The following is a 23,980-nucleotide window of genomic DNA, read 5'->3' as shown; positions in this document are numbered from 1 at the left end:
AATTCGGCATCCAACAAAAAGTCTGCCCTCCTGCTCCTGAGTTGTGGCGTTGAATAGCAGACAGAAACATTGATGTCACAGTGAAGGTGAACTTTGACCTTTTGTGTTTAAAAGGTCATCACTTCATAATTTTATCATATTACTATTATTATTTGTCGTATTATTGTTTGTTTGACATTTGTGTAAAAAAATATAATTACTGTAGGAATTCTTGAGCCAAAAAACCCACATTTTGTCAGTTCACAGTGACCTTTGACCTTCAAAATATAATCAGTTCATCCTTGAGCCCAAGTGGAAGATTGTGCCACATTTAAAGAACCCTCCATGGGTTCCTGAGATATCGCGTTCCCAAGAAAGGCACAGACAGACAAAAACAAAAGCATAATCATAATGCTTCCAGCCGCATCTGTCGCTGGGGCATCAAAAAATGAAAAATGTCCACAATAAGTTCATCATGGGAGACCAAAGAGGTGATGAAGTCTGCAGTTTCACTCCCACTCCTTATTCTCCACTAAGTTTTAAAAAAATACGATACAATCCAATTGAAAAAGCAGCACAGAGTGGGAGGTAGAGCGAGAAGAGGGAGAAAGGCTCTCTTCACCTGCACACACACTCATCATCACAGTAGTGTTGACAGGTCGCGAGAACAAATCCAGCCACTGGAAACAACCGCCAGGCTTCTCCACTTCATAAACATCAACATACAGTCCATCTTCCGTGTTTTTATCTCTTTCTCAACAGCTCATCAAAAAGCTTCCTGCTCAACATTTGTCTGAAAAACTACAACCTCCATATTGATGGTTTGTCAGTGTGAACCTGATATGTAATGTAATGCAAACACGCAGCCACAACAAGACAGACAAGATAACATTGGCTCTAGCTCTAACTAGACAGTACGCTTTCTTTTTTTACAATTACAGTAATTACATTACAGTGTTCTTTTCTCTTTAAAACTGCTTTCATATTCTGACCAGCAGCTGAAACCGTCTACATATATATGATACAGAAGCAAGCACAGGACCATAAAAATATAACCAGCAAATGTGATATCCCTTAAATTGTGATGCAGTGAGGACAGAAGTGCTAGGGGTAAGAAATCATGTAAAATATATGTTAAAAATGAAAGGGAAATCAAAGGTAACTGAAAAGGAAGGACGGTATTTTCAATGGAAACGTAAAAACTTGCATACAGGGAAAGAATTTGGATGGAAAGCACACTTTACAGGGGAGGATTCAGAGTGCTGCAGACTGTGGGAGCCATGAGAAGATCACTGGCATATACACATATTCTGGGATTGTCCAGTAATAAGACATTGCTATAAAGAGATGCACAAAACACTGGAAAGCATTTTTATTTCCAGTTTTGCACTTGAGTGAAAGTTGACTTTCACTTCGCCTACACATGAACATACTTGTATATATTTTGTCATCCTTTTCAGAATGTGCATTGAAAATGCAACGCATATTGTTTCTTTGAAAAAAGGATAATGTGAATATTGTTCAGACTTTTAATGCTCTCTGTCACAGCGGGCTAAATGTTCTCAACTCGCCTTGAAATAAAGAATTGCACAAAAAAAGGCTAAAAATGATGAATCACCCATACATTAAACACTAACCTTGTGGAAGCTGCCATGGAAGATTTTTTTTATTTCAGTCCCTTCAAAGGTGACGGTCTGGAAGTCTCCTTTGTAGTCGTAGTTGAAGAACGTCAAAGTCTTTCCAGAGTCTGGGGTAGTGGGGGAGGAGAGAAAAGAAAAGGTTGATGTTCACATCAAGTTGAAACTATTGCCTCTGTCTACTGCTATTAGAATCCAAAAAAGATCTGGTTTGTTACACTGAAGGAAACAGCCTATATATATATATATATGAAGAGCTCTTTTCAAAAATGAGATAAAAGCCAAATAAAAAAAAAACAAGTTTGTCATGCCACTTTGCTGTATACAGAACCTTTTCACTACTTCATCAATGTTTCTGCCAAATCGCTATATTTCCTTGTTTAAAATGGTCCGCAAGATGCAGTTCCTTTCCAAACCGCGACCAGCGCCAAACCTATTTTTAGCCTAAATGCGATACGTCCTCTCGACCAATCAGAATTCAGCGAGCGTTCTATGCGATCCAACATGGCGGCGCTCTGAAGCGGGAGAGTTTTTTGTTTTGTCCGTCCGTTCAACATGTTCAGACTGAGCCAATAAACCATTTTGACGAGATAAATTGAATATTAACCAAATGTGTGGGTCTAGGTAAAAAATGAAATTTTCCTGAAAACTATTAAAATGGATTTATAGCGTTTTGGATAAGAGCTCCTCATATATAGATATATTATAACTGGATGCTACTCTGCTGTTTGTCTGTATGTAACAGAAAATTAAGATTCATTGTACCAGCTCAACAGATTGGATCCTTTTCAAATTCAAGAGTGAACTCTGGGCCAAAACACCTTTTCATACACGGCTGCAACTGAATGAAAAAACTGCCAGTATCTCTGAAAGTCATTGAAGCAGAGAAAAAATGTACGATGCTATAAAGAAATGTCTCAAAAACAGTCTCTCAGAATAGAAACCTTGTAACTAACCCTGTGTTGTCCTTTTATGTGAGTGAATGGATATTCTTGAACCCGTCGGTCTTCCCAGACTATAATGCCCTCCCTATTATTCTAATAGTTATTCGTAGTACAGTTATCACCAACATGCTTCCTTGCTTTTGTTTAAAATTTCAGCTCAATAAACATTCTTTCAAAGTTATGATTTCTTCTGAACAGCTGAATATAGTCGAAGTTACAATTACATTTTTTCACCCTTTTCTTGCTGCTTAGCTGTATCAGGGTCGACGGGGAAATTAGAAAACTAAATTACTTTTCTCCTGCAACTTCCTCCAGCTTCTCCTGGGAATCCCAAGCTCATCCATTCCATCTGCTGATATAATCTCTGCAGCAGGTCAGGGGTCTGCCCTGGGGCTCAGTGTCCGAAACACCTCTAAAGGTTGAGTTAACCTGGCGAGCAGTGTTTCTGTAACATCGCTTATCACAGTCGGATACAAACACAGCCACTGCACCGTGTTTAATCTTATGACACTATCCTCCCGTCTGCTTTGGCTTTGAAATATTGGCTTTATATGAAACTGGGATATCCAGTTACAAACTCCAAGAACACAAGAATAAGCAGCTCTAAGTTTGAGGTCATGGTTCATACCCAGACTAATGGTGTGTCCCAGTGAGAATGGGGTAAAGTAGGGACAACTTCCACAAACAGAAGTTATCTGGCATTTCTGTACAGTATGAATTATTGCGGAGGCTCGTGTCTAGAGGGTAAACCAAGATTTGCAAAACTGGCAAAGTTAGTAAGTTTTTGGGAGAGTGTTGCAAATTTAGGGTTACCATCTAAACAGAACCAATACAAGGTTACTTTTGCTCATGTAAAGTAAGAATACATTGGATCAAAAATGGAATGACTCCTAAAATTCTGTTTGAGTCTACAATCTCTGCATCGATGAATGATTGAGGATACAAAGGCCCGTGTCTAGATGCTATCCAAAGATTTGCGAAACTCTCGTAATATGGTTAGGGTGAAGCATGAACAATTAAGGTTAGGTATCTTGTATGGTTAAGGTTAGTATAAGTTGGCGGTAGAGTACTGTGAGAGTTTTTGCTCTAAAGTTACGATACAAAGGACCAACAAAAGGTAACCTTTGCTAATTTAAACGTAAAATATATTGGATTAAAAATGGGATGGCCGCACTAATCTGCTGTTGGAGTTTGATTCAGGTGAGACAGAGAGAAAATTCAAACTTACTGTCCAAGAGTAATCCCACCAATGGCTCGTCCTCCATGTCGAGGATCTCCCACAATGCAAAGGGCTCCTGCGGGGTCTCGGGAAGTAGGCGCAGCATCATAGAAATGGTGTAGTCAGAGGGTAAACCTTCAGGGTGAAGGTACCTGGAACACACATGAAAGAAGAGTGAGCTCAGCTGTGCCCTACAGGCATGTATCCACAGTGTCTTTTTCAAAGGGCCGTTGTCTCTTTCCAGCTCTGAATGCTTTTAGAGTTCTTTCAGCTGCCTGAGACCGTATGTGAGTGCCAGCCTCATTTTGATCTCAGAGCCGAGCCCTTTTTTTTTGTGGCTGTATTCGAGCACTTCAGGTTCAAATGATCCTCAACTTTTCAGAGGGCTCGTCAATGTCACTTCTCAGAAACTGAACCAAAGCAGAGCAGGAAGTAGAAGTTAAAGCTGGTTGACTGACAACATCACAGAAAGAAAGACATCACAGTAGCACATTTGAAGCCATTGAATGCTCTTGTTTAGTGTTTGTACGCAGGGGTTTAATACCATTTATAATATTTCTCTGTGGTATAGGGCTGGGTAGACATTACCACCTCCAACCTGCACCAGCCATTGTCCCAGAGAAATGTCTTCAGTCTATGTGATTGTTTCCATCATCTCTTAATGCTGTGAAGTGTCTTAATTACTTGTGGTCACTGTCTGAATCTGCAATTTGAAGTGCACAAGGTACACTCTAACTGAAACCTGAAAACATGACCTTAGAACCTTTAATCTTTTAATTATATCTGATCCGGCATGGTTTAATTAAATTAGACGCTGTAATAGGATTAATCAGTGTCCTGTGTCAGCCATAAAAATCAAATAGAAATTAAAGAGATGTACAGTCTGGGTCAGTTTATTTCTGTGGGGTGTTTTCTCTATTACTCTGGTCAGCACACACAGAGAGTCTGTTTCATGGGAAGCTACAGGGCATTAAATGCGCTGTTACTGTAAATGTCTGTATCTGTCTATGTGTTTTGCTTTTTGTATATACTGTAGAGCCTTGCAGTAGCTGGTGAAATGCTATGACATTCTTTTCAGGTTGTGATTATTTGGGAAAAATATTCTAAAAGAAAATGATCCAAAATGTGCTTACTTGCTTTTTCTTTTTTGTCTTTGCATAGTAAAATATTAAATAGTGATATAGTAGTATATTCAATTTATATAATATTTTGCAAGTAATATATTAAACATGCAAACTGCATGATTATTCCGTGTTAGTTCCCTAGTTGTTTGATATTAGTCAGAAAGTTGGGACATTCTCATAGGCAGGACTGCTAAATAGTTCTGGGACTCTTTTCATACTGCTGGCTGATAATTCAAAGGTTCCGGTGTTTGTGTCCACTCCCCATTCCCAAGGGAGGAAGGGAGAGTCCCTAAGCAAGCAAACATAGATGGATGAACAGCAGAGTGGATCAAAAATAACTATGAAGGATCAACAGTCAACTGGATTTAGCTTGTAGTATATTAAAATTATAATAATGATGATGTATGAGGTGATGACAACTTAACATGCAGATATTTTTGATTATATTTGTTATTCTTTAATAATGTGTCTGTGTCATTATGATTCTTTTGTGAGAGTCAATCTTCTTATTCATAACCTTATGTATTGTTACTTCTTCTCATCTTGATCTCAATGAAACTGTCACTGAGCAAACCGTCACCCCCAACGTTTTTTTCTTTATTAAAGTCAGTTTAACACGTTTGCAGATTTCTCCCCCTTGCTGTGTTCACAAATTTTCACTTTCATTTACTCCTGCGAGTTTGACACACACCGGAGAGGAGGAGGGGCTCCATGAAGATACTAAAACTTTTCTTTTCGCCATTAACCATTTCCAAATGAACAACAATTCCTGCTTGTACCTGCTGTGGAAGTCCCAGATATATTGGAAAACCAAATACCCATACAGCGCTGTGTCAACACTGGAGAAAGGTCTGGCTAAACCGCTTATCATTCTGGGATCCAGGACCAAGCCCCAAATGTGGCAACCGTGCCCTTGCAAAGTAGGAATTGGAGATAGCAGAAGGGCAGGAGAATTACGGCTGTGATAGACACCTGATGGCAGGCTTTATACCAACAGTCTACACCTGGTGAGTCAGACTATGTCTGGGTTTATAACATTATCAGGAGGTGCACAGTGCTCAGTGAATTCAACCTCCCACAAACAGCTACAACAAGCTTTTCCTCCATTTCTGATTCAACAGTATTAAGAGAATCCCAACAGTGAAAGGCTTTTTAAGAAAATAAATAAAATAAATTATCGCCTGTTGCAAATTTGTGTTGCTTCTTTACATTGACTTTTTATGTAATCACATCACATGAAAAATGTACGTTGTGTTTAGTGGAAACACAGCGTTAAGGCCGAACCATGGCTCATAAATGTATGTGAATGCAGATGGTTTGAGCGATGCAAGATTGACTTTAGGCGTTGATGTGTTCTGAAATGTGTCACCTGAAAATCATAGCGCAAACAGGCGCAAGCTGCAGTCTGAGCGTTGCTCCAATAACATGAATCAACCATGGATGACCAGTTTGACTAAGCTCTAAGTGAATATTTCCGTATGTGTTGGCATATATTTGACACTTCACCTCTTCATTCAGAAATCCCATCATCTATGTTTGCTTTTTTTCCTTCCTTCTGTGCAGAAAGCACAGCATTACACATTCCTCTATAGACGGCATGTTCGTTTAATTCTGTGGCCATGGACACGCTCTGATTAGCTCTATATTACTGACATATGTTACCTTCAATTGTGCCAGCTGGGCCAAGCAATTGTCATTTGCATCCGTGTATTTGCGTTGACCATGTTTCTAGCCTTACAGCTGACGTACTCACTTGGTGGGCTGTGACACCAGGGCATCACGGTGTAGTCTGTAACAGGGGAAGCTGTTGAATGAGCCCGGCTCCAGAGAAACTCCAGGTATGGTGCTGTACTCCTTCTCTACGAGGCCAAACTTCTCCATCATGCGGAAACCTGAAAAGACGAATCCTCCTTGCCATCAGCTTCCTCCACATGATCACTGTCATAACAACCATTACCGCCACCACAGCATGCACTGCCATTATGTTATTATCATCATCATAATTAGCTTTCTATCAAGGCTTGATACCTGTGTGACTGTTTTACAGTATATTATTCTTTCTTACCCGCCATTGTGTTACCACTCATCAAAACAGACGGACAAGCTGGAAGACAGAAAATAATTTGTTAGTTCATTTTTTTTTATTGAGTCATCCTCTACATCCAATCTGGTTTTAACGCAAGGTGAAGGTGGTGTTACTCACTGGCAGTGGCAGCCTCGCAGACAAAAGTGATGAGCTGTTCTTCTATTTTCTTCACAGCATCCAAATCGTCCACGAAGAATACGTGTCTATCGCTGGGCTTACTGGCAATATTCACCAGCTCCCCGTAGTCTGCGTCCGCAAAGCCAATGGCAAAAATGATGTAGCCTGGGAATAGAGTTAAACAAGAGAATCCATAACACGCTAAAAGTCAGTGGTGTAACTGCAGTAAGTGGGGAAATTACACAACATGCATAACAAATAACACAGATTTTATTTCTGTGTTTTTCTGTAAAATACCCACCATCCATCTGCATCTCCTTGGACACTTTGTTGACGTCATCTTGCGAACGTCCATCAGTGAGAACGACCAAAACTTTAGGAATGCCCTTTCTAGCTCCCGCCTCTGGGCTGAAAATAGACTCCTTCACATGTTTGATGGCCCGACCTGACGGGAAAAGGAAACCTCTCGATTTAACAACCATGTTTTGCATGTTTTAGCCCGTATAACCCAATATACTTAGCATTTAAGCCATTTGGTTGTATGTTTTTTGCCTTCACAATCATTGACTCATTCACATCTGCGTGGTGTCCAATCATATTCATGCAGATGAACAGCAGACATTACAGCCTGACACTCATCACCGTTACTGGTTACGTTCATGCAGCTCAATTTGCTGCCGCCGCTCCCTCCACCAGGCCAAACTACTACTTATGTGTTATTTCCTATTGTTTATTTAACTAAGATTTAATGCTTGCGTTTGAATCCTCCCTCAAACAGCAGAGCCTTTTCTGCCAAAAACCGGCCTTACAGTATAAACATTTGTTACAAATGGTCAAAGTTCTTAAAGTGTCTTTGACTGAAATAACATCTCTGAGAATTATAGACTTTTTTTTTGATTATCTAACAAACTATTTTCAAGTCTCTTCAAGATTGTTCTCATGTTGAAATGAACGTTAACCAATGGTTGCCTTTAAGGATAACACAATAGAACACAATAAAAACAGTACAGCAGTGATAAAAAATAAAATTGAAAAAAAAACAACATACAAACAGTATGGTCATTTATGTAGTCCTCAGAAACTCTCTCTCACTAACACACACACTTTCTTCTGATATCAAGCTTCATTTATTCACTGGTACAAAATTTTGGATCAGAGGAATAAATCAGAGTAGAAGAAAATGGATGGATGGAATAAATGCTTTGCAAACCAAACTTATTGGAATGTGCTCAGACAATGTAGAATAAATCCTCTTCCCTGCCTTAAGCGTGGGTGTGAATGCTTGTGACCTTTGTTAGGATTTTATTGTACTTGCTAATTAAAAAAAACAAGTATTCTCTATGCTTATTACTGGCATTAATAAGATAAAGCCCCTAATTATTAAATGACGCGATCTAAAAACTCCGGAAACCAGTTTTAGTCGCTCTTAGCATTTGAAATAGGCCAGAAAGTTCGTCGAAAAATCATATTTTATTGAGACCCGAACACTAAGATGGAAATGTCAACATCCAGTCTGTGAAAAAGTTAAAATTAGATGAACCTTTGCCAATGTACACGTCACCTGCTAATGGACTTAATCAGTCAAAACAATCTGTCTAGACAGCTTTAAAAGGTTTCAAGACCCACCCACCACACAGCCTTGTGGTTTCACACAAACAGTGTATTTAATGACGTCTTATGTTTGAGTGTGTTTCAACGCCCTCAAAAAACATTACAACTGTATTTATATTACATTTCTATTGATCTAGTTACCTCCAGACAACTCTATCTACTTTTGAAAAGTGAACTTTTGAAACATGAACTTATGAAGAATGATCATAGCATTGGTTATTCAGTGAAAATACATGGTAAAGTCATTTAAAATGACATTAGAAACTGACCTGCAAGTCAAAGTCCATTATGGCTTTGATTGATCTAAACTTCATACTGTGTGCAAATATATTCATTCGGTGCATGAAAACTGATAAACACAATCCCTGCGCACACAGGTAGGTAAATTTTATCTAATGCCAGTTTTTGCATACTGCCCATCATGATTTGCATTAATACTTCAAAAAGCTCATCTAATCTCCACCTGACCTTTTCATAATTAAATGGACAATCGCTGCCATTAATCCTCTTTCCTCCCTCTGTCCTTTACCACTTTCTCACTCCTGGAGTGTTTCTGAGTTATTAAGAGAGGAATCAAGTGTAATTTTCCATTTAAGTTGACCCAACACTTATTGTACATGTGAGAATGTGTATGGTGCCTCTGTCTCCAGACCAAACCAAAATCTTCAGACTGTTGTTTGTGTTATTTCACCGAGCTGTCAGTGGTGACAAATGATCGGGTGCTTGGCCTCTGAAGTGTTGTGTTGTCAGATATCTGCCAGTGATACATCTGTTTCTACACTGTCCTCTCTTCACACTGGGCCAGATTGGAATCACAGCAGCCAGCCAGGCATGACGTGACACACATGACGGAGCGGAGGAGATGGGAAATGAGGGATGGGTGGGTGGTGGTAGACAAAAGGGGAGATAAGAGGGCACAGAGCAGCTGGGGGGAAAAAGAAGAATAAAGATGTTGGATAGGGGGAACAGCAGGTACGAGAGGAGGGTGAGAAAAAACATGTCAGTGGATCTTGGCTTTATCATCAATCATCGATCCATATCAGCTTGGATTTGGCCTCCTGGCAACAGTTAACCAGTGTTCTTGCTAAATTGCGAACGTGAATAAGGGTTTTTAACATTATGATAGAAGTATATGAAGGCCATTCTCATGCTCTATAATGTCTCAGAATATATTTTTGTGGTTTACCATTTATTACACAGATGTGCTATATTTCACCTTTTTTTACCACTCGGGAATTTTAATTTTAATTAAATCTCTCTATAATACAACGTTAAGACACCAAGATTTTGAGGAACAACACAGAAAAATCCATGCTGTGATTTGTATCAAAAACTTCTGATGCGGAGATTTCTGCAAGAAAAAAGTACTTGTATTCTGAAAACTGCTCAGAAACCTCCTTAATGTCAAAAAAACATCCATCCTCTGAATGCCTGAATGGACTTCTAGTTTGAGGTTGTAAAGTTTCATGAGGCTGTGATTATCCTAGAGGTCACAAAGCTCATTTTATACAGTGAGCTCAAGATTCAAAAAGTGGTCTCACTACAATAAAGTGGTTTCTATGGGGATTATCATCATCACAAATGGAAACAATTGGGCTCATTGAATCAACAACAGTCTCAGAAATCCAGTCTAAAATTTATAAAATTTCCAGGACTGTTTAGGGACCCCCAGTATGCAGAAATATTCTAAACGCCATTTTAAAATAGGTGAAAATGACATATTTGCATGAGTAAAGCTGTAGATTTTTCCCCCAACATTGTCTGGGATTATCATAAAGCAGACATATCAGTAAACGTGAGACGTAGGGGTACTCATAGAACCAATTTTAATACAGATCTCTCTGGTCAGAGGTCAAGGGACCCCTTTAAAAATGACAGTGTCAGTTTTTCCCTCGCCAAAATTTAGCCTAACTTTGGAGCTTTATTTCACCCCCTTCCTGACAAACTAGCATATCTTGGTGGATTAACAAGAGGTTAAGATGCTAAACAATAAGAGAAAACAAAAACAGTTGAAAGCATCTCTCCTCTGATATCATCCGAAGCGTTGGTGCAATAAAATGGAGGACACTTTTTTTTCTCTGCTTTTATGCGGCTGCAGGTGAAATATATGAGATATGACGAACAACAAGAGACTTAAGACCATATAATCTTTGAAAAGTTGCAGTAAGTTTCTAAAAAATAAATGTGGACTATCAAATGCATTCTCACTGGCTTTTATAGTCAGTGAAACACATTCATCCATTCGTTCCTCAGAAACCTCTCATGCAACTGCATTACTACAGTCCAACTTAAAGTCACTTATCGTTACATTCCAATTAATTAATTACAATTAAGGATTAAAGTAACTTTACACACCGAGAGGCTGTCATCTCAATGCACGCGGAAACTTTCACATTCGCCCACAAGCACGCATTTATTCACAATTCCTAAATCTGAATATACTGTAAGAGTGCACAAATACTCATATAGACACACACAGTGCAGTACATATACATGGATAAAGACTATTCTAGCTGTAGCTCCATTAAATCAATCCCTCACCAAGCCAGTCAGAAGCATGCTAATACCTTAATGAATAAATGGCTCATGGAAAGCCAAATCCCAGAATATCAGCTGCAACACCCTGAATCCCAACATGCTCGTGTGAGAGGGTAGTGACGGTGCAAAAGCAGACTCTGAAGTTGCAAAGAAGGCAGCATAATTTACATACTGTTTATGAAATATATCTAAAAGGCTTATGACTAGAAGTTGGCACAGAAGGTGAATAAGTTGCTGTCCCTCCTCCCTGCCATCGAGCAAAGTACTCATCCCCCACAGATACAGCAGAAGCTCTGCTGGTTAGAGTGCTGCTCCCAGATGTGAAACCAATATGATACATGTTGCTTCCTAAAATGAGCAGGCTTAAACAAAATTATTAACTTCTTCTCTACAATCTTATGAAAAAAGGGGGTGAAAAGTCTTCTCTGGAACTGACAAGAGCTGTTAAAAGGTATAAATGTTCAAATGTATTTTCAGTGGTTTTGCTTGACCTGAGGGTTCTAGAAAAGAGGATATGAAGTCAGCTAGCCATTTACAGTCAAAGCATAGAAAAGGTGTTAAAGCTGAGGGGTTTCAGTTGTATCCACACACACATATCTGCCAGAGGCTCAAGTTGTTTTTTAAATCTGAGGGCTTTGGGGGATTTAGCCCCAGTGAGGAGCCCTGATGAGATCTCTGAGGAGAAGTAAATGGTTTGGGTTTGGCGTGCAAACTGTAGTGTTGTAATGCTAGCCTCATTCCTGAAAGCCAGATAAACTACTGATCCATGGGAGTGAGTTGCCAGTAAGGAGATTCAGGTACAGAGTGTAGCTCAGTATATGTGTTTGGATATTAGAGTATTTGTACAGATTAGCATCAAGATAAGGAAAAGGGAAATATCCTAACAATGAATTGATAATATTTTATTAATCATAATAAACATGAAAAACAAATGAACAATCATAGAAACTAAAATACCCCTCAAAAATATAAACAGTGTATATGAATACAAACAATAGGCTGTGTGGGTGTCTCTGGTGGATATAAAGGCAGCCTGAAGAATAGGTGTTATGTCTTAGCTGCTGAAGAATAAACACTACGCCATTCAGTGTGTGTGTGTGTTTGTGTGAGAGACAAAGAGAAAGAAGCTTGAGGGGAGACACTGTGAGTCTGTGAGCATTAGCCTGCCCCTCATTTCTTTTTGTACGGGGAAGATGAAATGTCATACTTTATTTTCTGTTCTGCTGTAGACCACACATACACAAACACACACACACTCACACACACACACACACACACACACACACACACACACACACACACACACACACACACACACACACACACACACACACACACACACACACACACACACATACACACACGGCCTGCCACCTGTTTCCCCCTGTTAATTAAGGGATTATGTAAATGTAAATTACATTGTTGTGGTCTTAAATCACCCTAAAGTATAAATATATTAAAAAGAAAGAAAGAGTAACATGAGGTTTTGTTGTTGCAGAGTGATGGATGTGGTCTTCGTGAACTGCGTCTTTAGCAACAGTCCAATATAAAGAAACAACAGACTGTAGAGGCCGTGTTTGACCAATCTGAATCTAGTATATGCAACGTAGACGTGTAATAAACTACAAGACAGAAGAGTAGATGTAGGTGCATGAGGGGTATGAGGGAAATGAACAAATAAAATAAGGACACAAGAGAAAGCAGGGATGAAAAGGATTAATGCTGAGAGGAAAAGAGGGAAAAAATGATAAGGGAGAAGAAGAGAAGAGCAGCTGTTGCAATTTACAAGAGGATGTGGAGAAGAGGGGAAGAGAAAGAGGAGGAGGAAGGGATAATGTGAGATGACAGTGAGATCAGCCCTGGAGCTCCAGAACACAATTAACAATTAACTGAACAGACACTGAGCCATGACCCAGACTTTAGGAAAGTTAAAGTCCTGTGCCACATCAACACTAAGAGGTCAATGGCATTTACCTGTGCGTGCTGCAGTAGTCTTTCCTCTCTGCAGAATGTGAATGTGTCCTGAAAACCTTTAATGTATAATGTTTTTTATTTCATTTATTTTCTTTTATTTACCTTTTAAATTTCATTTGAATTATTTTTAATTTCACTTTTTATTTATATTTTGTCATATTTTTATTTATTTAATTCCTGCTGATATGCATTAACCTGTCTGGAAGTGCGCACTGAAAGCTCAATAAACACAACAGCTTGTCTCTGTTAAGTTGAGGTTCAAAGCTCATTCTTGACTTTGTTGAATTGCAGTTGACAAAACAATAAGAGGTATAAGGTATTATAGGGACATCCGTATTTATCTGAATTCACCTATTAACACAATTTTCTGACCTGTCTTGGTGTTTCCTCCCTTGTATCTGATCCTCTGAATAGCTTCCAACAGAGCTTCCTTGTTGTCATGGGAACTCAGCTGGAATTCTGTCCGAGCATCGTCGCTGAACTGAGCGATGGCCACCTGCAGTGAGACAGACAAACAGACAAAATGATCAGTCAAATTGGTTTCAATCATGTGTCAAATCATTATATACCGACTTTAATCTCCATCTTCGGGCCCCCTGCTGTGTTCAAATTGTTTTAAAAGAATAGTGGGCACAAAAATAAAAATCAGTCATCATCTGCTCACGTGTATTAGTCTGGAAACTCTCAGTTCATTTTAGATTTCCAACTGGCGTTAGGAGGGGAGGACCAATGAGATAGACCTACAACCAACGAGAGCAATGAAACAATATAGCGCTGAGTGACGTATTTAACTTGGGGCGGTGTTGGTCTGTTTTCAAGGTCACAAACTTTCTCAAGTTACTGCTAAACAGTACACTAAAATATGTTCCAGAAAAGAGGGGGGACATGGGCAAAACAGTACAGCGGGGTGGCAGACGTATCTGACAGAGCAAATAAAACACGAGCTCGGCAGATTCATCTGGTTTCAGGCTATGCTGAAACAGCCCCACAGAGTGAATACTGTACACATTGAACAGTTCATCACACCCAAGAAGCCAACATGTGGCATTTTCAGTGTTTAATGGCGGAAGGCAGGTCAATACTGGTGGTCTTAATATTTTAACACTGAGCACATCAAGTAAAAGACTATGATGTCAAACTGGAATATTACAGCCTTATTTTATGCAAGTCTCTGGGTGAAAATTCACTGACTATATATATTCAAACTCCTGAATCAGAACTATAATCAATCTAATTGTCTTACTCTAAAAGGAGAGAACAACTATCATTACCTCCAGACTGCTAATGGTGCTGTTGTTGGCTCAGGGCGGCCTACATTTACGAGCCAACTCTCTCTGTACTGTACAGCCAACTCTCTCACATTACAGCCAGGGTTCTGCTCCTGGTAGCCTATTGCCAGAGGGTGATGGGGCACAGCGAGGGTAGCAAACTGTGTAACAGCAGACATTACACAAATGAAAGGAAGAGGTTTAGCAAGCACCTCTACAGTGTGACAAATGAACCAGCTGAGCTCTGCTGACACAGGGTGATTGGGACAAAGAAATTAGTACAAAACAACAGAGAATTACTGGCATCACTACTGATGGACCTGAGGCAGCAGAGATGTAATATTCACTGTGAAATATTGCTGGTGGTGGATTTTATACCAAGTAGTCGATGTTTGAACTTCCTGAGCTTTATTCCAGCTTTTAAAGGGGACCTATTATACTCATTTTCAGGTTCATACATGGATTTTGTGCTTCTACTCAAGCCTGTTTACATGCTTTAATCTTCAAAAAACAGTTTATTTTTCTCATACTGCTCATGCTGCTGCACCCTCTGTCTGAGATCTTTTAAGCCCCTATCCCAAAAAGTCCAGTCTGCTCTGATTGGTCAGGCAATTCCTGGTCTCTGCTGTTCTGTTCTCTTTCTCTGTATTACTGAGGAAGACTGACCGCAAAAGAGTGAAAAGTGGGATTTTCCACTATCATAAGTCACAAATAAAGTCTCTAAACCAAACCCAACAGAACCGGGCATGTTGCAGAAGGAATGTGATACGAAAGTAGGCAAAAATGAACCACACAAGCAACCAATATAACAGCTTTGTCTACCGTTAGCATGTAGCTACATGTATGAACAGCAACACATTATACCGGAGCTGTGCGTAGCTGTACTTTGAGGGCGTGTCTGACATGCTTTTCTTTGCCCATTAACTCGTTTACCTCATTTTTGGAAAACTTTGGTCATGTTAAGCATGACCATCTGACATTATAACAAGATGTGTATGACAAAAACTAAGTTAAAGCATAAAAGGTTCACTTAATGCATCAAGGCTTCACTTATTATGTGTCACAAAACACAGTGGCAGCAAATGGGTAAATCGAATACTGCGCAGCAACTAGAAAGAAAGTATTTTCCAGAAAGTAAAGATCGACTCAATCAGGGGTTCAGAGTTCTTCCTCATTGTTCTAAACTTTTCTGCAGATAAGATAAGTGGTGCTGCTGATTTGTCAGGGGACAGCCAAAGCTAACTTTTACAATCAAAGGATGCCAACAGCGGCAGCACAGTAAATGAGCTAAGCGCACATGGGTCAAAAGATTTAACTCAGATTGGTCAAGATTCACTATTTGGGCAAGTAATTTCTATTTCTGTCGACAAAGAAATGAAAGAAGGAAAAGCTTGCAGCCATGACATTAACGCACTCCAATCCTTTCATTAAGGAAATACATTATTCCACTACCTCCTGAATGAAAGTCTATTTTAGATAGATTTGAAAGGGTATTAAAAGTGTTTTTCCTTCCTATCTGTTGTGCAGAGTAGTATAAAGTAAAAAGGGTTGCAGTATAGGAAAGACCAAGGATTAATAGCTGACTGAAGTAGAAGAGTTGCTGGACGTATGCGATTCACTTTATTATATGTAAGACACTATGCTGTGCTGTGCTGTGCTTGCAAAACATCACGTCCAGAAACATTACAAATCTGCAGAATATGCATAGGGCATTACCCGACAACCATTATATTTGAAAATGAACAATTATGTATAAAACAACACAACACTCTTCCCTTGTGAACGGGTTCTTTACCCAAAGATTACACTATGTCATTTCTTTATTTCATCATCTTTATGGTTTTCATTGTGGTTACTTTTGGCTCGATCCCCAGCATCTGCTTTACGCTCCATTTCTCTTGAGCAACGAGCATGCACTTTTCAGAAGGAAAATGTTTGAACTAAGAGAATGAATTACAAAGCGAGCGAGCAAAAAATAAAAGCCGTAGGCACATTTGTATTTCTGCTGGGTAAATTGTGGTAACTGGATAAACTGGCCATACAGTCATTTTCACCAGACAGGCATTTAGACGAGACGCAAGAACCACAGGTGGCTATAAATGTGAATAACACACTGAGGAGACAACATTATTCAGACCCAAATGGTCAAGATTGAATTCTAACATTTTGAAATCTGAAATGCCTCCACATGATGCATTTGTTCATTGCTGTTTTTACTAGTAGAGTTCTTAAAACTCGTAAAACGACCGACCTGGGTGCCGTCTGGTCCAATGAGATCCAGTGACCCCATGGTGCTGTAGAGGAAACGTGTGATCTTCAGGAAGTTGTCGTCTCCGATGGACCAGGAACCGTCGACCAGGAATGCCAGGTCAGCCTTGGCCTCCTTACACACTACACACACACACACACACACACACACACACACACACATACAGAGAAAGACATGAGATATATAGATTTATTCAGTGCATCATTCTGTCTCTGCATTTAAAAAAGTAACTTCATAAAGAATGAAGGTCCACAAAGGACAAAGCAGAACTTGATGCTAACAGGTTGCCTAATATATTCAGACTCAGAGTAAATATGCGCTGCAAATATACTTTACATCTGCTGCAACAGAGTAAATATGCAAAGGCTGGGTCCTTAATGGGTCCTGATTAATTTGCACACTGCAGAGTTTATAAGATTAAAAGTTTAGTACATTTTCAAAAATTTTGAGTTTCAAACTGATTTTCAAGACCACAACAAAGTGTTTGTGTTTGTTATTTCCTTTCCCATAAGCTGCTTATTCATATTCCTGGTCCAGCAAACTTTTCTACTTTTATTCTTTTTTCATGTTTCTAAATGACTCCCAGCAGCCCTATCTGTATCAGTACTGCCGTAAAGTTATTTTGTGGTTTTAACAAGTTTTTAAACTCCAGTTCTTCGCTAAATGCCAAACTCTGTTTATGACAAGCCAGGAAAAAAACCTAACACACTGTTTCGACACTGTTTATGAAGAAGTGTTTTTAATTCTAAATGCAACTAAAAAAAAGGAGGAGAGTGAAAAACTGAAAAACATCTCTACTGGTGTTATGTTTTTTTTGTTAAAAAAAACAAGACAAATGTTAAAGTATATTTTTACAGAACTTAATAAGTGAAGCTCTCATGCTTGTCAGAAATGTCGAGTAAAGGTCAGCTGGAGAATGTTTTGTGGCTCATTCTGATCCAAGCTGCGATGATATTACTGAAACTTTCTGCAGTCTCACCATCACTTTGTCTCTAAGTTTTTTGCTATCGCCGGCCTTTTCCTCATGCCCAGACACACGTGCAGCTTTGCGTTCTCTCCGTGGGTCCATCTGGAGTAAAGGTTGCCTGTCATTACAGACAGAGGCTTCGGTCTGACAAAGGTCAGAAACTTAGACAGAAATGCTTACAGACGGGCTCAGCGGGTGTGTCGGTTCATGTCTGTGGAGTTTGCAGCACTCTTTTACCTGAGCCCAGTAGACAGGAACACAGGAGGAGTATTGTCTAGGAGGTGAACTTGTAACCTCTCTGTTCCATATCCTTCCATGCTTGTCTTGTTTGGAAAAATCCTCTGTAGTCTCATGTCATAAGTAACTTACTGTTGCAGCTTGAGTTAGTTTGAAATACCTGCCAACACAAACCTTGATCGAAGGCACCCTTTAAGTGTATCAAAGTTAACAGATGTAATCAAATATACACACACATGTGCATGTTTGTGCAGAATTTCTGTTGATGACACATATATGTCGGCTTGTCTATACTGAGTGTGATACTTTACTTCTTACCAGAACTCAAATACATTTCAAGAGCTCATAAAATGAAAAACTTGACATGACTACAGTTACCATAAAAAGTAATTAGACCATTAAAATATCTGAGAATAATATAATATGCTTCTTGCTCACCTTCTTTAGCAGGTGGGATGGTGGGAGGGGGCACTGTGGTAGGGGGTTCAGTCGGAGCTTGAGTGGGCGCCGGCACTTGACACAAACACACACACACACACACACAAACACACACACACAGACGAAGACAAGGTCATTGATCATGATGGCAGTGACAAGTGGCACCATCATCAGGGTTTATGTGCCGACCACACACACACACACACACACACGCACACCACACAAACACACACACACACACACACACACACACACACACAGTCAATAAGCTGGCACAATGAAAGACAGTAGCTGAAACTTTCCTGATCCTCTTCCTTCCTCTGACAGCCGAGTTCTGGACCTTTACTGAAGAAAGATTTCTGGTGCAATCTGTATTTACAACCTGTGTGTACAATCGGCTGATGTGTGCTGCTCTGTTTATCTTTCTTTCCATCAGCAATCAGACTTTATCTTTCTACTTTCTTTCTATATATCTCTTTACCTCTATATGGTGGAGACAGTAAGAGTACTATTTTCACAAATCTCACCAGAGGTTGTTGTCTAGAGCCGGAACAGCCCCGAGGTTAAAGTATGCCTCAGTGTCGAGAAAATTACTTTGCAGAAAGCAATGAGTTCTGTCAAACCAGGTACAGCAAGTAAATCATCTGGGAAATGTCTTGAAATGCCGCATTTCTTCAGCATTAACAGTAACGTGTTGGTAATAATTAGTAAATAACGTGTTTGATTAAATCATGATCTTTGCTGTTTTGATGTCATTGATCAATAAACACTGTCTAACCACTAGTCTTTACTGTTGATGATGTAATTTCCTGTCTTGGCTGTCTCTGCACACTGAAGACAGTTAGAGACAATGTGTCTATTGTATCTATGATCCACTACATTTGTCTGACAGCTAAAATTAGTCTGCCGACATATAAAGGATGTGAAATATTGGATTATAAAATATTGTTTGATAACCTATAGTAGAATAACCTATTCAACAGTTTACAAAGTAGTTCAAATTAGCTCCACCCCACCAGCTACAACATAAACATTCAGGTTACATGTTATCGCATCAGTGATTATTATTATATATAATATCTATATATTAATTTATCACTCTGAAAGGAACTATTTTGCATAGAACAGTTTCAGGATGAACAATTCTTTACCTGTCTATGTACCCACAGTGCTACTGTTGCTGGAGTCAAATCATAGAGCTACCTGCTGAATTTAGTCAACAGCTGTCTTGTCAAAATCTGGAAACCTCATGTGCATCTATCTGTACTCCAGGGGGCCACATGCATAAACAATGTGCACGCACAAAACCAGCGTACAGACGGTTTTACCTGACTGAATATAAGTTGAGAAACAAGAAACAAGGTCTTTAGGTTGTTTGCCAATTTCACTGATTGTGTTATTATAAACGCAGGTCACACAGCGTTCTGAAAAATGTCTCTTGCCTGAGAAAGAGATGTAAAGAGAGACTGGAGGGATTGAAGTTAAGAAAAGAAAATTGTGAAAGAATGAAGAAACAAGAGAGTGACAGTGTACAAGAAATGAGTGTTTGAAATGGGATGAAATAAAATAAAACCACCTAGTATCATGTGTATACAATGTATGAAACATTTGCAACATACGCGTCATGTCAGTGACGGAGACAGAAGGTCCCTCCATTTCCTGCATCTGGGTGTGAACGCTGATCTGGTACTGGCTGCTGGGAGTGAGGTCATAGAAACACTGTCGGGAGGCTCCGCCTCCCAGGCTCACTTCCTGCTTCTGTCCATCTGCAGGTACACAACAAAACAAAAACGATGATTTACAATCAATGAAGTTCAGATCAAGAGTCATAAAACGAAGCTCCTGTTTCACATTAATTGGGAGAGAATATTTCCTCTTATTCAGCCGAGTTCTGCATCATATTCAAGCCTGAGCTGCTCCGTATAATCACTGTCTTTCAGAGCTGGATGCCTGAGCAGCTTTAGTGGAGCAGTAAGGGAGTGAAGTGAAGGTTAGCAGCTGAAGCATATGCTCAGGTCATCTCGAAATTCAAACTTGATGTGAAAATCTTGCCTTCATCTTTATCTGAATATTCTTTTGAGCTTCACATTTTTACTTAATTTATCTCAGAGTTTCACAATAAACTATGTTCGACTAGTTGTCAAATGTATCCTATCGACTAGATAATTATGTCCCATGAAAAATGAAATGAATCACATTATTGATTTCTTTCTTGCGATCTCAGACTTCAAACCCAAATGCTTTTGAAAAGCCAGAGAGGGACATCAGAGGAAAATAATTAATTAGAATTTATATCTGCAGCCAAATAGGGACAAACTGGAAACCCGGGTTGCACATATACGTGGACTGATAGGTGCCATTTGTCAGTTTCATTAGTCTAATTCTATTTTCTAATGGGTCTCTCATCTTGGAGAGTGACACATTCATCCCTCCTCCAAAAAGGGAACAGCCATATATAATAAAGTTTAGGGAAACAGCTGTCACACTTCACCATCTGAGAAGGTGTTTAAGCAGCTAGTTGGCTCTGTGTGGATTAAACCAAATCTCTAAACTGCAGATAGAATATCCTGCTCAGGCAGGAGAGACAGATATAAATAAATAGAAAAGTACAGGAGGGAAGGAAGATGGAAGAGAGAAGACTTCCTCCTCCTTTTCTGTCTTTTTCTGACAGTGAAAGGTGAAAACACACACATCACTTACTGTGAGTGTTTCCCTAATGTCTTAAATCTGTACATTTAACAACTTACACACATTTCTCTCTAATTTAACCTGTGATCATCAGTCAGGAAGATCCACCTTAAAACAGAGCAGATATTTGATTTACTGTAGAAGACACTTTAAATTTGCACTTTTAATATCAATTATTCTAAATCAATTCATTAAATATGACTGTTTTTAGGTTTATCCCACTCAAACTCTACTTTAATGGAAAAATTAGATTTTATTTCGAGTACAGACTTGAGAGTGGTAGCAATCTTCTCATCTAACTCTCAGCATAAAAACAAATACGCATATTAACCAAAATGTTAAACTATTCCAGTATATTTTGTCTCTCTTTAGATAAAACAGGAGGATTACAAGAAAGCTCTTTTACTTTGAAATGGCCTGAAGTTGGTTGTTTTAACAGTGTGTACGACTTCCAGACATAACATCATCTGTACCAACACAGTGGTCTCATTTAAATAAATGACCACATTACTGTCACAGAGCTATCAATAGGCCTTTTCACAGTTCTAAGAACTTCCCTGTTTAATGTGTCCGCACAACAAGATTCAGTCACTATCGTAGTTCTTTGAACGCAGTTTTGGGAGACTTTCGTAGCTCCTAATGCAGAGCAGGTACTCGCTCTCCCAAGATGAACTGTGAGTGACCTAAGTGTACGCTGAACACATGAGCCAGTACAGCAGCAGCAACCGCCATTTTTAAAAAACAACCATAGCAAACAAACAGCTCATAACCAACAAAGGGTCCAAGGTATGAGTAAAGGTCCAGGTTTTACTGATGCGCCTGGGGAAATACAATGCCATTTTGACTTGTCAAAGCAAATATATAAGCTCACGTCACTTCAGCGTTCCTATTAGCACTGAAAATGCAAACAGAAAAAAATTCCTTTGAGCTATGTCGTTCTTGTGGGAGCTCCCCAGAACATCACAAGCCGAAGACTTACATCCTTTATTGTATCGAGGTATTTGTGTATGTGAAAAGCAATCGACACACTGTACTGTATCTCCCTCTGCTTCCTATTTATAAATATATATATATATATATATATATATATATATATATATATATATATATATGACCTTTTGACACATGCTGACATTTAAAAAATAAACAGGGACGAAAGATAAATAATAGAAAGAATGAGCAAAAATCCAAATGTCAACAGCTTCATAGACCAAGTTAAACCTACTTGCTACAGGTGGCTGCATTATGCAAATATACCTTGTGAAGATACAGAATATATCTCTATTTCTCTGTTGAAACAGTGACAGCAGATTCTATATGAACCTGCTGCACAACCAGCTGCCCTCTGAGGACGAAGAGAAATAAAACAAAGTGGATCACCGTCCTGTTGACAGGACATATTGTACAATGGTTTTATATTTTAGACACTTGATCCAATGAGGTTAGCTAATTTTTTTTTTTTTAACAGCTCCTTCTTTGTTCCCTCCGTCTTTTCTTCTTTGTCTCTGTTTTATTAACAGTGAGCTGAGCATTAACCAGCTTCTAAAGGTCACACTCTGTGTCTTTATTTGTTTTATTTCTGAAGCGATGAGTGGCTTCCTCCCATATCATTTATTGGGTCCATATCATAGCTTCCTTCCTTTCTACAAACAGAGAGATTTATGAATATATTTTACAATTTACACCACTGCCATGTGAAAATGACAGACACATATAACACTTATTTCCTCAGAGGCTCATATCAATACGAATCCAGATGTATATAACCAACACACACCTTGTCTTTGTGTTCATAATAACCAGAGGAGACAGACGGTAAATCTATAAAGAGACATATTCTGAATGTGGAGTTTAATCCAGCTACCGCACCAAATATCACAGTTCTAGTAAAACTTTTGATTTAATGACTGAATTGTGTTCCAGTCACTTCTGGAAAAAAGCCGAAACACGTTGGGATGACTGAAGGTGCACGTGTTCAGGGAACCCTGCTCGTTACCAAAAAACAAAGGAACTTCTTCTACTCTTGTTTGGAGATATTAAGTGTTTTTGAAACTGCAGTTCAAACGTGTGATTCAGACCACATTTCAGCGAGATTATAAAGTTGCACTTCATCTGAATTCAAAACTGGTTAAAAACTGCCTGCCTGGTGTCAAATTCAGAACTAATGAAAGCACTAAATCAAGAAATAAAATCACTTTCTTGCCGCCTTTGAGAACAGAGACGAGGACTCTGGGCCCACACAGCTACGCATAACAGTGACTGTACTTACTGAGTGTTGACTGTATGGAGACTCTGTATAACGAGGCACGTAGAAGAGGTTGCCATTGGACACACAGGCTGTTGGGGCGTACCTGGTAGGTCGACAAGCCAGAGACGCCGAGGAACACTGCGGATAGAGGGACAGGCAGATAGAAAAATTATGTAAAGAACAAACACATTTTTTAATTAAATTAAGCGCAACATTTGAAACACTGGTCACTTGTGTTTATAATGTATGTAAGTTATAACTGATATTTAACAGTATTGATTCTGACAAACTGTGGCACCTTTTCCCGTTTTCTAACCATAAACATTCCCTTTTCCCTTATTGTCTCTTTTGTCACTTGTCTGGTGAGATCCCTCCATCGCTGAGCTCCTCCAACCGCCAGACCAAGGTCTACTCTTGCTCACATTGTGATCCGATCAGCTGAACCATTTGCCGAGGCGGTTTGGCTCACATTAAGTTTGGATCTCAGTGAAGCCTGGACAGCATGTTGGCACAATCTGGTCAATTTATCAAACATAGATCGAGAGGCATCTTCATGCCACACAGTGAAGGGAGTTTCTCTCCCGAGTGAGAGCAAAGATGGAGGAAAAAACGGTTTTGGAGCACAGCTGAGAGCAC

General features: G+C 39.3%; 1 protein-coding gene across 1 annotated transcript in view; it reads right to left on the bottom strand.

The window, feature by feature from the left end:
• The window catches only part of LOC310950197 (collagen alpha-1(XIV) chain-like), a 135,133-nt gene that overhangs the window by 47,365 nt on the left and 63,788 nt on the right, over window positions 1–23,980 (bottom strand). Inside the window, exons 23-33 of the mRNA XM_083917875.1 lie at window positions 23,366–23,482; window positions 20,028–20,174; window positions 18,409–18,483; window positions 16,749–16,888; window positions 13,602–13,725; window positions 7,408–7,551; window positions 7,107–7,271; window positions 6,969–7,007; window positions 6,657–6,795; window positions 3,789–3,931; window positions 1,617–1,726 (exon numbers count right to left, since the gene is read on the bottom strand). Of these exons, the coding sequence (XP_083774001.1) occupies window positions 1,617–1,726; window positions 3,789–3,931; window positions 6,657–6,795; window positions 6,969–7,007; window positions 7,107–7,271; window positions 7,408–7,551; window positions 13,602–13,725; window positions 16,749–16,888; window positions 18,409–18,483; window positions 20,028–20,174; window positions 23,366–23,482 (1,343 nt within the window). The remainder of the gene's footprint in view (window positions 1–1,616; window positions 1,727–3,788; window positions 3,932–6,656; window positions 6,796–6,968; window positions 7,008–7,106; window positions 7,272–7,407; window positions 7,552–13,601; window positions 13,726–16,748; window positions 16,889–18,408; window positions 18,484–20,027; window positions 20,175–23,365; window positions 23,483–23,980) is intronic.

The sequence above is a fragment of the Echiichthys vipera genome (assembly GCF_963691815.1).
Source record: "Echiichthys vipera genome assembly, chromosome: 8".
Lineage (NCBI taxonomy): Eukaryota > Metazoa > Chordata > Actinopteri > Perciformes > Trachinidae > Echiichthys > Echiichthys vipera.
The sequence above is the reverse complement of the archived record's forward strand: the minus strand, read 5'-3'. Positions and strand labels throughout refer to the sequence as shown.